The sequence below is a fragment of the Rattus norvegicus genome, chromosome 5 (assembly GCF_036323735.1).
Source record: "Rattus norvegicus strain BN/NHsdMcwi chromosome 5, GRCr8, whole genome shotgun sequence".
NCBI lineage: Eukaryota > Metazoa > Chordata > Mammalia > Rodentia > Muridae > Rattus > Rattus norvegicus.
In genome coordinates this window covers 63,359,611-63,372,655 of record NC_086023.1, presented here as the reverse complement: position 1 = coordinate 63,372,655, position 13,045 = coordinate 63,359,611, and the positions used below count along the sequence as shown (strand labels likewise).

The 13,045-nt window shown below is 44.7% G+C and overlaps 1 protein-coding gene across 2 annotated transcripts in view; it reads right to left on the bottom strand.

Annotated features, from left to right (window-relative positions):
• The window catches only part of Melk (maternal embryonic leucine zipper kinase), a 60,104-nt gene that overhangs the window by 23,599 nt on the left and 23,460 nt on the right, over positions 1 to 13,045 (bottom strand). For both annotated transcript variants that reach the window (NM_001395606.1, XM_063287908.1), the window contains exons 9-11: positions 9,518 to 9,586; positions 8,083 to 8,181; positions 1,052 to 1,138 (exon numbers count right to left, since the gene is read on the bottom strand). In NM_001395606.1, the coding sequence (NP_001382535.1) occupies positions 1,052 to 1,138; positions 8,083 to 8,181; positions 9,518 to 9,586 (255 nt within the window). The remainder of the gene's footprint in view (positions 1 to 1,051; positions 1,139 to 8,082; positions 8,182 to 9,517; positions 9,587 to 13,045) is intronic.

Here is a 13,045-nt window from a genome sequence, read left to right as displayed (position 1 = left end):
TTAGCCTGAGTATCAAGGACCTAAAAAAGAAAGCAATCCAACATGAGAAATCTTGCCAAGGATGTTATAACATGAGTTCTGCACACTAGGGGATGAACAGCATGCTACAGAGTTGCTCTTAGGAATGAAACTACAGTATGAGCTGGACAGTGGCCGATGCCTGCATTCCCAGGACCGGAAAGGCAAAAGCAGGAAGACTGGGTTCAAGGCTAGCCTGACGTACACAGCGAACTCCAGGATAAGGCCAGCTGAGGCACACAGCAAAAATTGTGTGTGTGTGTTTGTGTGTGTGTGTGTGTGTGTGAGGGGGAGAGAGAGAGAGAGAGAGAGAGAGAGAGAGAGAGAGAGACAGACAGACATGGAAGTCAGAAACAGAGAGAGTATGGGACATGTTATTTGGATTACAATACAAGCCACTGTTGGAAAACAAAACTTTTTGTTCTTGTTTTGTTCTGGTTCTAGAGGTAGAACCCGGAGCTTCAAACACAGGAGGCAAGTACTCTACCACTGGCTACGTGCCTACCCTTGAAAGTGAAAGCTTGTGTAAGTATCTTGTCCTTTCATGTTTACAGCAGAACCAGATTTCTATGTCTGAGAATTGCAAAAGTGTGAAAATGAGAACTACCAGTTCTCTGTGTGTTCTCAGCTATGTAAGCACGATGTCTCTCTAACCAACATCCAAAGTTCAGAGTGTTCCTGTTTAAAGGGGACATCCAGGGATGGTGAGAGGGCTCAGGGGCATGGGCACCTGTCATCAGGCTGACCACCAGAGTTCCGTCCTTGACACCCAACTCCCACAGCTGTTCTCTGAGCTCTACACACTTACCGTAGCATGTGCTCACCCACACACAGAGAACAAGCAAACGAGCCAGAGAGGTTGTAAGAGAACACCCAGAAGACAGGAAAGAACTGTATCACATAAATATACAGTGCTGCAGTCACATTCATGAAGGTCCATGGTCCTAAAAATGCTACATCGCTGTCAACGTACAAATAGACAGAAGGACAATGGGTCAAGTCACCATGTTTAAGTTCATGCTGTATTTCTTACCGACGAAATTAAATCCTCCATTGTTTGCCTGCTGTTGCGGTGATGTACAGAAAGCTCTGTTATGCAATCCTCATCAAGGTGAGTCAACTGCAAAACACAATGTCATGCTGTTGTTTGCAAGTGTGTCCTACTGAACGTTAAAATCAGCATAATCATGAGCTTGTCAAAACTTTTGGTTGCACATCAACACTGCTGGGACTTTCTCCTTTGTGCGATCTCAAACCTGAATCTGCCACCTCATGTTAGGCATGTGCTTTACTGTTGAGCTACACTGTCAGCGCAGCAGCCCCGGGACCAGAGGCCACCACCATTTCAAGGAAGGGAGTTTGCTCCTGGCTCTCATAGGCCGTCACCTGACTGACAATCAGTGCTTTTGTGCAGCAAAGGGATCACGTGTTCAGAAATCAGCGTTGACACAAGTGGTCAAAGGGTGACCCTGACTTGTTGTGTTGCACTTTGGGTCAGGTTTAGGTCTGCACTATCCCAGTGTGTGACAAACGAAGCATAGCTACAGTCACACTGAAGGTACAGTACCCCATAATGTCAGCACACTGAAACTCTCTACTTAAATTTCAATTTGCTTAAGGGCAATGACCAAGTTTAAAAACAAAATGACAGGAATGGTTTTGTCTGGGCTGGAAAACACTCAGAAGATGGATGTGAAGAGAATCATAAGGAATGTGACTTCCAAAGTAAGGCATCCTCCCCACAACAGCTTCAGGAAGTAACGGTCTGCTTTCTGCTTCAAGCCCTCTTGTAGGGAAGTCGGGACAGCTGTGGTGCTCTCCGTCACCTAAGCTTGTCTCCATGGGATCTCTCACTGCTGAGTCAGAACAGTCTTGAGAGTTAAACAGGTTTTGAGATTACAGAGATCGTGGTTTCATTGTGACATCACTTTATAACCATGTGACCTTGAGTATGCCAGTACACCTCCACGAGTCTGTTTTATCATCTGTAAAAGACATGCTACATGCCTTGCCATATATGTAACACAGGAATGCTCAAGTATAGCACTGAAACAGACAAGACCCTCAAAAAATGGTTAACTATTTTTACAATATGCACAGTCCTAGTTCCTCTTTAACTTGATAACCTTCAGAAATTTAAATATTCTTGTTACAGGCCACTTCCCCTCTAAATGAACGACTTGGAATCAGCACAGCAGGAAGGAGACGACTGCCTCGAACAAGGCAAAAGAGCGTCATGACCACCCTCATGCACCACAGATAAGTGACAGTGAGCTCCTGAGAAACGTACCCCACCTCATGAATGAAGAGAAAGAGAAGACAACGACCTTTCTGTGGCCCAGGGTCTGTGTTCCTTCAAGACTGCACGCTGGCCCCTAATGACCAACACGAGTGTTAAGAGGTGGGGATTAGAAGGTGAGATGAGCAGAATCCATCTTTACGAACAGAAAGAGGCCCCAAGGCACCCTCTACTCCTTTCACTGTGGGAGGAAGACACAGTGGGAAGGAAGCAACTACAAATAGAAAAGCAAGTCATCCCAGACACCACACAGGCTATGTCTGAACTTCCCATGGTACTCCACTCTAGAACAGACTGAACAGATCAAGACAAATTTGATCAAAAGTTCAAGGCCAGACTGAGCTAGGCAGCAAATTCAAGGCCAGCATAGGCTACACAGGACTTTAACTTTCTGTGTATGAGTGTGCCCGAGTGTATGTGTGTGCACCACCTACTTCCTGGAGCCCAAAGAGGTCAGAAGAGTGTCGGATCCCCTGGAACTGGAGATGGTTGTGAGTTACCATGTGTGTGTTGGACACTGAACCCAGGCCTCTGCAACAGCAGTAAGTGCTCTGAAATGCTGAGCCATCTCTCCAGCTTTGGGAGACCCCATTTTTAAAAGAAAATAGAAAGAAAGCAAGTAAAACAAACAAACAAAAAAAAAACCCAAAAACAAAAACAAAACAAACCCAGGTCTGGCAATATGGCATAGGAGGTAAAGACTCCTGCCACCCAACTCTATGGCCTAGGATTGATTGTGAGCTCCACAAGATAGAAAGAAAAAGGTCTGCCCTACACACACTCTCTCTCTCTCTCTCTCTCTCTCTCTCTCTCTCTCTCTCTCTCTCTCTCTCTCTCACATACTCACACACACACTTTCTCTCACACTCTCTCACACTCACACTCTCTCACATACACACACACACTTTCACATACACATACTTTCTCTCTCACACATACTTCCTCTCTCACATACACTTTCTCTCTCACATACACACACATACTTCCTCACACACACTCTCACATACACATAAACACAAACTTTCACACACACATGTTCTCTCTCACACACACACTCTCTCTTACATACACACTTTGTCTCACACACTCTCTCTCACATACACACACACTCTCACATACACACATACACTTTCACATACACACACACATACTCTCACACACTTTCTCTCTCTCAAACACACACTTTCTCTCTCTTTCTCTCTCTCTCTCACAGACACACACACACACACACACACACACACACACACACACACACACAAATAAATGCAAAACAAAACAAAACCGAGCCCCCATGTTTTTAGAGGAAACAGACAAGAGCCTGTTTTCCCACCACCCTGCCCTGTGCATCTACCACATGCTATGCACAACACAGGAAAGGCAGGACAGGCATGAAGGAAGCGCTGGGCTTTCTGTTGGACTCCTGAACTAGAATAAAAAGGCCAGGGTGACAAAGGTCTGAGAAAGTCTCTCATTTCAAACTGAGTCCTTCAGGGGCTCGATAGTTTGATGGTGCTCTGAATTCTCAGTATGCGTGCTCAGGTTAGGTTAAGGACAAAAATGCATGTCCAAAGGTAGCCAATTATTTTGGATTATCCGTGCCTGCTACATTTCCTGTTCACTAGGGCAGAAAATGAAACTGAATATAACTTCTATTTGATACAATACTAGGGTACTAGACCTGTGCATGAAAATAGCATGAGGAGATCATGCGTAGAATTATTACAGCATCTATGCCTTAAATATCCAAGTAAATCAGAATTATTTTTATAGTTCATTCTTGATAACACACACTGAAAGAAAAAAGCAAATCCCTCAACAGGCGACAACAATCCTCATACCTCTTCTGTTTACAACTCATTTCACCCCACAACAGCTCTGGGAGGAGGGAGAATGACAAGTAAGCTGATAGGTAAAGCCACAGGGACTCCAGGCAGGACACTAACCAACATGCTGATTAGGAATGATGAAGTGAAGATTATCTGCCCCACCCTCACCCCACCCCCATCCCCATCAAGACTGGCATTTTGATTCCTGGCTCAGACTTTCCTACCACACCATGATGCTACCTGTCTATGATTCTGTACCAGCAGACACCAGACAAGGAATGAGGCAGACGGGCATGATACAGGCCCACGATTAAATCCAGGTCCTTTCCAGGCTACAGCCCTTGTCTGGATTCAAATTCTGGCTCTCTACTCTATGCTCGATGGCCACTCAACTGTGCTACTTCATGAAAATGCACATCCTTTTGCTCCATCTGCAAAAGAGGGCAGTAATAGCCCCGATTCAGAGAGCCAGTACAAAGGCCGAATGACAGAACAAGGCTTTACCGGAAAGTACTCTCCAAGAATTCTACCCATATCATCCCATAGTAAGATACAGGGCCTGACTCTTAGAATAGCATGTTAATGTAGAATTCAACAAATACTAGCAAATTTTAAAGGCTTATTTTTATTACTCTGTGTGTGTGTGTGTGTGTGTGTGTGTGTGTGTCTCTTGGGGCCTGAGAAGGCCAACAGTATGGGACCCCTCCATGGAGCTGTAGTTAAAGAAGGTTGTGAGCCACTACTTGCCATGGGTGCTGGGATGAAAACTTGAGTTCTCTAGAAGAACAGGAAAGATGTGCTCTTAACCACTGAACAATGTTTGCTTTTTTTAAGACAGTGTCTCTCACTGGCTGGCCTAGAATTCACGGTAGCCCAGGCTGGCCTCAACTCATGGCATTCCTCTTGCTTTGGTTTCCCAGGTGCTAGGACTACAACTATGCGCCCCAATATCCAGATTAGCAGTTAACTGTTTTCCTTCCCTTTTTCTAAGACAGTCTCACTGTGTTTCCAGGACCAGCTTCAAATTTGTCATCCTCCTGCCCAGCCTCCCAAGGAGCTCAGATTATAATAGACCTGTGCCACCACAGCTGACCAGAAATTATAGTAAGATGTAAATAAAACTGGGAACACTCAAAATTACGTTCTACTTTAGACTGTGCCCCAAATTTAAAAACAAAGAACAGAAAGCAAACACACAAAACCTCTGATGTCTGTTTAAATTCAAGAGGCTCCTTAGGAGCACAGTTAGGAGGATCTGAGATTCCATGTTAGCCTGGTCTACACAGCAAGTCTGAGGCCAGCCTGGGCTACAAGAGACTGTGTCTCAAGAACAAACAATGAGACACATACTTCATTTTGTTGTCTATTCTAACATGAACAGTAGTGTATTCTATCCCATTTGAATCATGGCTCAAAGACAGGCAAAGCCTTCTACACATGGAGAAATGATGACCCCCAATGGCTGAACACAGGCATTTGCACCCCCAATCTCCACCTCACAAGGGGCACATCAGTTTCCCCGTTCCTTCTGCTGACTGCTCAGACATTCAAATGGCTCTTGGGCTCTGCCATTAGTAGTCAATAGATTAGGTTGCATTTACTCAATAGATATCCACTACATCATGGAGGGCCAAGGAGAATATGGATAAGAGATACACGGAGAATTAACCATCACAAGAAAATAGGGTAGAGGGGGTTAGTCAGCCTATATGGCCCTAACATGGGGACAAGAGTAGAGGCTGGAAGCAAAAGTTCACTTTTCTAAGACTAGCTAGTTACTGAGTATGTATATTCACTGACCTGATTATTCCAGAAAGCAAATGTACCATTTGTCTACATGTAACATGTCTGAGACATACTCCCAAGCTATTCCAATCCATGTGCATGACATATGCCACTACAGAAGTAGAGAACAGTCTTAATTACCTGTAAAAACTATAAAGGCACTACTCCCTTTTGTAACTACATATGTGATGAAGCTACATGTGTACAAGTACATGCATGAGTGTGTACACAGTATGAATGTGGTGTGTGCACATGTGTGTACATTACGTGCCTGTTAGAACACAGAGGAGTACGCCATGTACAGAAGACCACTCTTTCGAGTGTAGTCTCCTGAGGACCTCCAAAGTGAACACCATCTTTATAACACTAGTGTTTCTCACACACGAGCTATAGCACGACAGTGAGTGAAACCGGGGCTTCTGCAGAAATCGCCTAGTCACAATTCCCCCAATAAGTCAGTTTCAATTAAATACTTGATGAAGCAAAGAGAAGAATTATTCTATTTCATGTCAACATCATGCACGTGTGTGTTTATTATAAGATGGCGGTGACAAATGCAAAGCTACTTCTGTCCTGAGCAAAGATCTGTGTGACTGGGGTGCAGCCTCAGCAGGCATTTTAGTCATAGAAAACCCCCCCTTACTGGTCACTCAGATTTGGCCATTGAGAAATTATTCATCAAAGCTGAATAAACTGATGGTAGTTGTGTCAAAAAATGTGTCAGCACCGGGAAATCTGCACATCAGTGCACAAATATTTCCCACATGACCAATACAGAGTGGTATTTGGGGAAAAGAGCCATGAACCAGTGGGCTTTATGGGGGAATCCGAAGTGCTCCATGGTGTGACTCCATACTCTACCTTCAACTAACTTTTAAAAAAACAAACTGCGGGCTCGACAGCTGTTCTCAGTACTCTTACTCAGGACCAAGGTTCAGTTCCCAACACCCACACAGTGGTTCACAACCATCTGCAACTCCAGTTCCAGGAGACCCCACGTTCCCTTTGTCCTCCTTGGTCACAGGGTGCAGGCAAGTATCCACTCATAAACTAAAACAAAGATTTTTTTAGAAAAGAAACGAACAAGAGTTAAGGAATTATCAGAAACTATCTGAAAAGGCTACTGAAATACTTGCCCCTTTCTTTCTGTCTGGGTAAGGTTGCATTTTCTAAATGCAGAAACAGAAGACTATACAGGTATCTTCTATTATCCCAGACCTCACAGACACTTGTAAAGACATCAACATGCCACTCCTTTGCCCAATTATTTTTAAATGATTTTTCTTCACAAAAATATGTATTCATAATATGTAACAGATTTACTGATTGCTTTTTTTCTTTAAAGATAGTCTCAGTGTATAGATCAGGCTGTCCTCAAACTTGCAATCTTCCTGACTCAACTTCTCGAGTGCTGGGATTATAGACGTGTGTCGCTATACTCAACTCTTACTGTTACTTTAATGAGCTAATAAGTTAAAGGTACAAAGTGTTCCTCAGGCTTAGATGTCTGAAAGCTAATGTGACGTCATAACTGGAAAGCAGAGAAGTTTAACCTATTTCTAAAATGAATAAACAGGTTAGGCAGAGTTAATTCACTCCTCCAGGACTCCAGAGCACCCGGGCCCCGGTGGCACAGGCCATTAATCCTAACACCGGGGAAGCAGAGGCAGATGCAGATAGATCTCTTAGTTCAAGGCCAGCCTGGTCCTCAGAAATGAGTTCCAGGACAGCCACAGCTACACAGAGAAACCTTGTCTCAAATCAACAATGACAGCAGCAGCAGCAGCAGCAGCAGCAGCAGCAGCAGCAGCACTATTCACAATCCTGACTGCACGTGGAAAACACCCGGGAGCTCTTAGAAGCACTCACTAAATAGCTATTGTATGGTAGAAGGAGACCTGCCGGCAGTAAGGCCTGGAATAAGAGGCAGGACCTGCTTTTTAAGGTTCCAGGTGATTTATGCGCACGCAGTACAGGGTGAGCAACCACTCACTGGCCAGAGACTAACAGGCAATATAGGATTAGGTTCTAAGTCTCCTCAGAGTCAGTCCAACCATGTTTAAAAAAATACATTGACTTTCGTGTTTAGAGCACTGCGGGTTCTGAAGTCACACAAACTTCTGAAAACAAACGACTGGGTTTCGCCATACTTACAGAAGCCTTGCTTTGCCACTCAATGGGACAGCTGTAATCTTGCAGGATCCAGGGATGGTTCAAGAGATTTTTCATAGAAATCCGTCTCTTTGGGTCCACCTAGTGGCCATTGAAGTACATTTCAAACAGAGACTACAACACCTTTCTCCCGAGAACTCAAAATGTACCAGAATAGATGTAAACGTTATCATCACAAATAACGCTGTCAAAGACCTTAGAATGGCCTTGGAATGAATTCTTTTAAACAGGCAATTGAGGCAAGAAAACTATAGCAACCGACACAGGCCTACAAGATAAATGTTTAACAAACACGGACTTCATTGGTATGGACATTATTCATGAAGTTCAGTCAACCTATTGTATGATGTAATAGTCTTTGCTGGAAAACCTATTCATGGGAAATATTCCCCAGTTGAGCATTCAAGGCCGTGCAGTGCGGGGCATTCACACTGAATACGCAATCTCTACTTCCGAGTCACTCACAATCACACAGAACAAGCTGAAAAGCACACCTTTCCCTTCCATTTGTGATGCTCAGATGTGAGCAGAGAAAAATTAATCAACAAAGATTAAGTTTGGGGTCTAGAAGAAAGGCCCAGGCATTTTTCAATCTCACTATGGAGATTTGGTGGTCTGGCTCTACTCAATCAAGGTGGGTGAGCCTGAGGCACATTTTAAATTAAAGGGAAAGATGGCTTAATCGATGGGAAACTGGAAGATACTCAGGTAACACAATCAGTAAAATAACTCACTAATAATACACTCCTTTCCTAAGCATTTCCAACTCATTGTATCTACAATACAGCCCAGAGCAGTGAGGTGGGCTCAGACACGCCCCTTCCATTTTATAGATCACAAAGGTTTAGGACGGAAGCCCACTGCTGACTGATGAATAAGATGACTACCGAGACTTCCGCCTTCATCCCATCAATCATTCTCAAAGTGGCCCCAAAACCATCAGCATCAGCACCACTCAGGAGCCTTTTGGAAATGCAAATGCCTGGCCCTGCCCCAGATCTGTTAGATCAGATGGTGGAATGGGGCCCACTAAGTTGTGTTTTAACACACGTCAGATCTCTACTAGATCACAGGCCATAGCCTACACATCAGCTCATGCAAGCATCTGCTGAGTGGCTTCCACATGCCTAGCATGCATGCAAGAGCTAGAGAAACAGAATGGCTGCCGAATGATGAGTGCATGCATAAATAAATAAGTAAATGTGAAAAATGGGCGCGTCATCAAAGATGGGCAAGGTCTAAAGCAACTGCGTTTACAACACCAGTGCAGAGGTTCTCAGAGAGAACGGGATACATGATGCGTAAATCCTTTTTAAGCTCACAGGTAACAAGAAAGGCAGCAATTGCACAGATATGAAAAGTTAAATCAAACAAATGCAGTGAGCTTCTATTACTGCAAGTGAATACGGAAGGTTACCTGAAGCATCTGCTGGAGAAGCAGGATGCTGCTGGGAGACAGCCACTTGGGAACTTCATACTTCCCTCTCTGCAAAAAAGCAAAGAAACATTAAGATGTAGGTGCACCCCAGCCTGCTGATAGTCTAAGGTAATGAGATGCTAAGGTTTGCTCCTCTAACTTTCTCTAACCAACTACAAGACTCAGTCAACACTGCCAATAAGAACAATTCCCAGTTCTTGTCGAAAAGAACAAAATCCAGTCAATGAAATCCAATCATCAACTCTAAATTATCCATGTATCAGAAAAGGACTACAGCACTGAGACTATAAAACACACACACACACACACACACACACACACATATACACACACACACACACATATATATATATGTATATATATATATATATATATATATATATATATATATATATATACTGAATACACAGACACACATACTGAAGACAAATATACTGAATACACACATACTGAATGTGAGACCATGAAGGGTACCCTGGTCCCGGTTGAGGTTTGAAACCCGGGTGACGCTGAAAGGGCTGGTGTGTTTCTCCTGACTCCCAAGAAACCAGACCAGTCACCAGCCGAAGCCTCCATAGATCTGTGGCCATCAATCATGTAAGGGTAACACCCCAAGTTCCTCCATAGGTAGAGGACATGGCAAGTTACACAGGCTCAAGACAGATCTCCATTATAATGAGTACCCAAAGGCCTGGAGGCTTAGCCAATGAACTTTCCTTCCCAGACACTCCTCCTTACAAAAGGTATTTAATCTCAGGCCCACTCTGAGAAGTAGGGCATGGTTATTCATATCCACTTTCTACCACGACAATAAATAACATTAATAACAATAAATAACAATAAATAAACCACATTTCAAGTCTCTAAGGACTATCCCCTCAGAATGAGCTGGAGCTTCCCTCTCTTTTCCCCCTTGGCCCCAGGCTAGATCCAGCTCCGAGGGGCCCCCACTCCGTTCTCAGCTCTTCCTTGGCTCCCTATCAGTGCAAGAATGCCCAAGAGACTGAAAACCCGACAGCACCATCCTCCTCTAGGCCAGGAACTCCCGAGCCAGCTCCAGCTGTGCCCCACACGCAGACTGCGCTTCCCCATACCCAGAGCAGTGTCCCATGGCTTACCACAGCCCAACACCCACCCAGCGGCAGAGTGGGGTGAGCATGGTCAACTTCCTGCATCCTGCCTCCCTGAGCAGCCAGAGCCCTGTGGCGGAGTGACATGAACCCCATAATAACCCTACAACTGAAGGCTTTGGAATCCATACCATGGTTACACGAACAACAGGAGAATGCTACACCAGTTTTATACTGCCAAAGCAAAGTGGAGTTGATATCTCAGAGCAATTATTAGCTGTCACAGTGAAACAACAGCAAGTATATTCGACAGCAGAACATGGTTAAAATAGGTCACAGTGGGCAGGTGGTGGTGGTGCACGCCTTTAATCCCAGCACTCAGGAGGCAGAAAAAGACAGATCTCTGAGTTCAAGGCCAGCCTGGTCTACAGAATGAGTTCCAGGCTAGCCACGGCTACACAGAGAAACAAACAGAAGTCACAGTGGATGGGGTGAGCTGGGTGGCAGTGAGCTTCCCTGGCAAATGTGTAAAACCTTGGATTTGGTCCCCACCCCCAAAACTGAACAAAAATGAGTCATAGGGCAGAGCTCTCAATCACTGTGACAAAGTCAATTTCTTTTTAAGACATTATTATTCTGTGAGCATGTGCATGTGAATGCAGGCACATGTGTGGCACAAAGTATGTGGAGGTCAGAAAACAGCCCTGTGGAGTCAGCTCCCTCCCAGAGTGCTTCTTGGTTTGTGGGGCAAGTGCTTTCCCCCACTGAGCCATCTCTGCAGCCATCTACAAGCATTTTCTAAGGCAAACAAGGGAACGGTAGGCGCTAAGGAGAGAGACGCTTACAACCTGGTTCACTGAGACATCATGGGCTATGATGTCAACCAAAGACAAGGCCAGGAGGTTGCTAAACCTTAAGTCAGGTCAGAATACCTTTTGCTAGAACCTGACACAAACACACCCTTTCCCAACTCTGGAGAAATGATACCATAATTTCTTAGGGCAGAGATCAATTTTTTTAATGATGCTAGAATAACAAGATAATTATTTAAGAAAACCTAAAGTTGAATGTGTTAATTCATTGCATGCATGAAAAATAACTCCACCCAAATTAAATACAAATACAAAATCCTAAGAATACGTAAAGAAAAGCAAGGAGGAAAGCAAAGGAAATTGTTAGAATTGTTCCAGACATGATTGCAAAAGCAGAAACTGTAAGCCTATCCCCACAAAATTAACACATTACATATCTGAATAGCAAAGCACTAACACAATCAGCAGCCATCAGGGAAAAGCCTTTCCTGCCTAGATGAACGAATACCATATACACTCAGTCACACGAAAGGTCTGCGAATCACCCTGCACCACCGCTGCAGCCCCCACCCACGCCCCCACTGCCCAGGAGTGGTGGAAGCATTGCCAATGTCAACTCTTAACTACTCTTCCTCTCAACCCACACTCAACCCATCTGCGTCTTGGCTGTGCTCACAGCATCCCCAGCCTCCTCATCTTTGTCACTATGTCACTATGTCACTACTCATCTATGACGCTGCAGAGGCTGCTAACCGGCCATCGACTGCAGTCTAGTCTGTACTCTTACAGTCTTTTCAAACACTGGGGCAAGTCATGGCACCTCACTACTCCAAGCTTCCACCCAGTGGCTCCCCCATCTGGCTCAGGGTGGTCTGTTTCCTCTTGTCCATCTGCCTCTTGCTACCTCTCAAGCTCATCCAATGTCTCTCTCGCTCTCCCTCACCAAATTATAGTCAGTAGTGAAAGCAACCTACCTCAGGTCTCAGCACTCAGTTTCCTCTGTCTGCCATGCCTGTGCTGGGCACCAGCAGAGTGTAGACGTCGGTCTTCCTCAGATCTCCACCTAACGCCAGTGAAAACCGGCCTGCCCTGGCCTGCCCACCTTCACCACAGCACCATACGCCAATCGTTCCTACTTGCTTTACACCATCAACTTCTATTTTATGCCCCACTCCTTCAAACACAGGCTCCTTAGTACAGGTCTTGCCATTCTGCTGACCTAACAGTGCCTGGTTCTAGTGTGTAAAAGGTGCTCCATTCATATTTTTTTTTGACTAAAGGAAGAAATTAAGACAAAAAGCATATATTCTAAAAGAAAGTAGGCAAAGAATACTGATAAGACATTTAAGTGGTCAGTAAGCATGAAATTATGTTCAAGTAATCAAACAAAAACTTAGATGTGGAGAAGTGGCTCTGTTGGTAGAATTATTGCCTAACATGCACAAGGCCCTGGGTTCAGTCCCCAGCACTGTGTAGAACGAGGAGTGGCACTCTCCTGCAATCCTAAAGACAGAGCAGTTCAAGGTTCCCTAAGTTACACAGCAGGTCCTTAGGTCAGCCTGGACTATATGAGACCAGTCTCAAACCCAGACACGAGTGAGTGAGCACAAGCCACTCACTCTGGG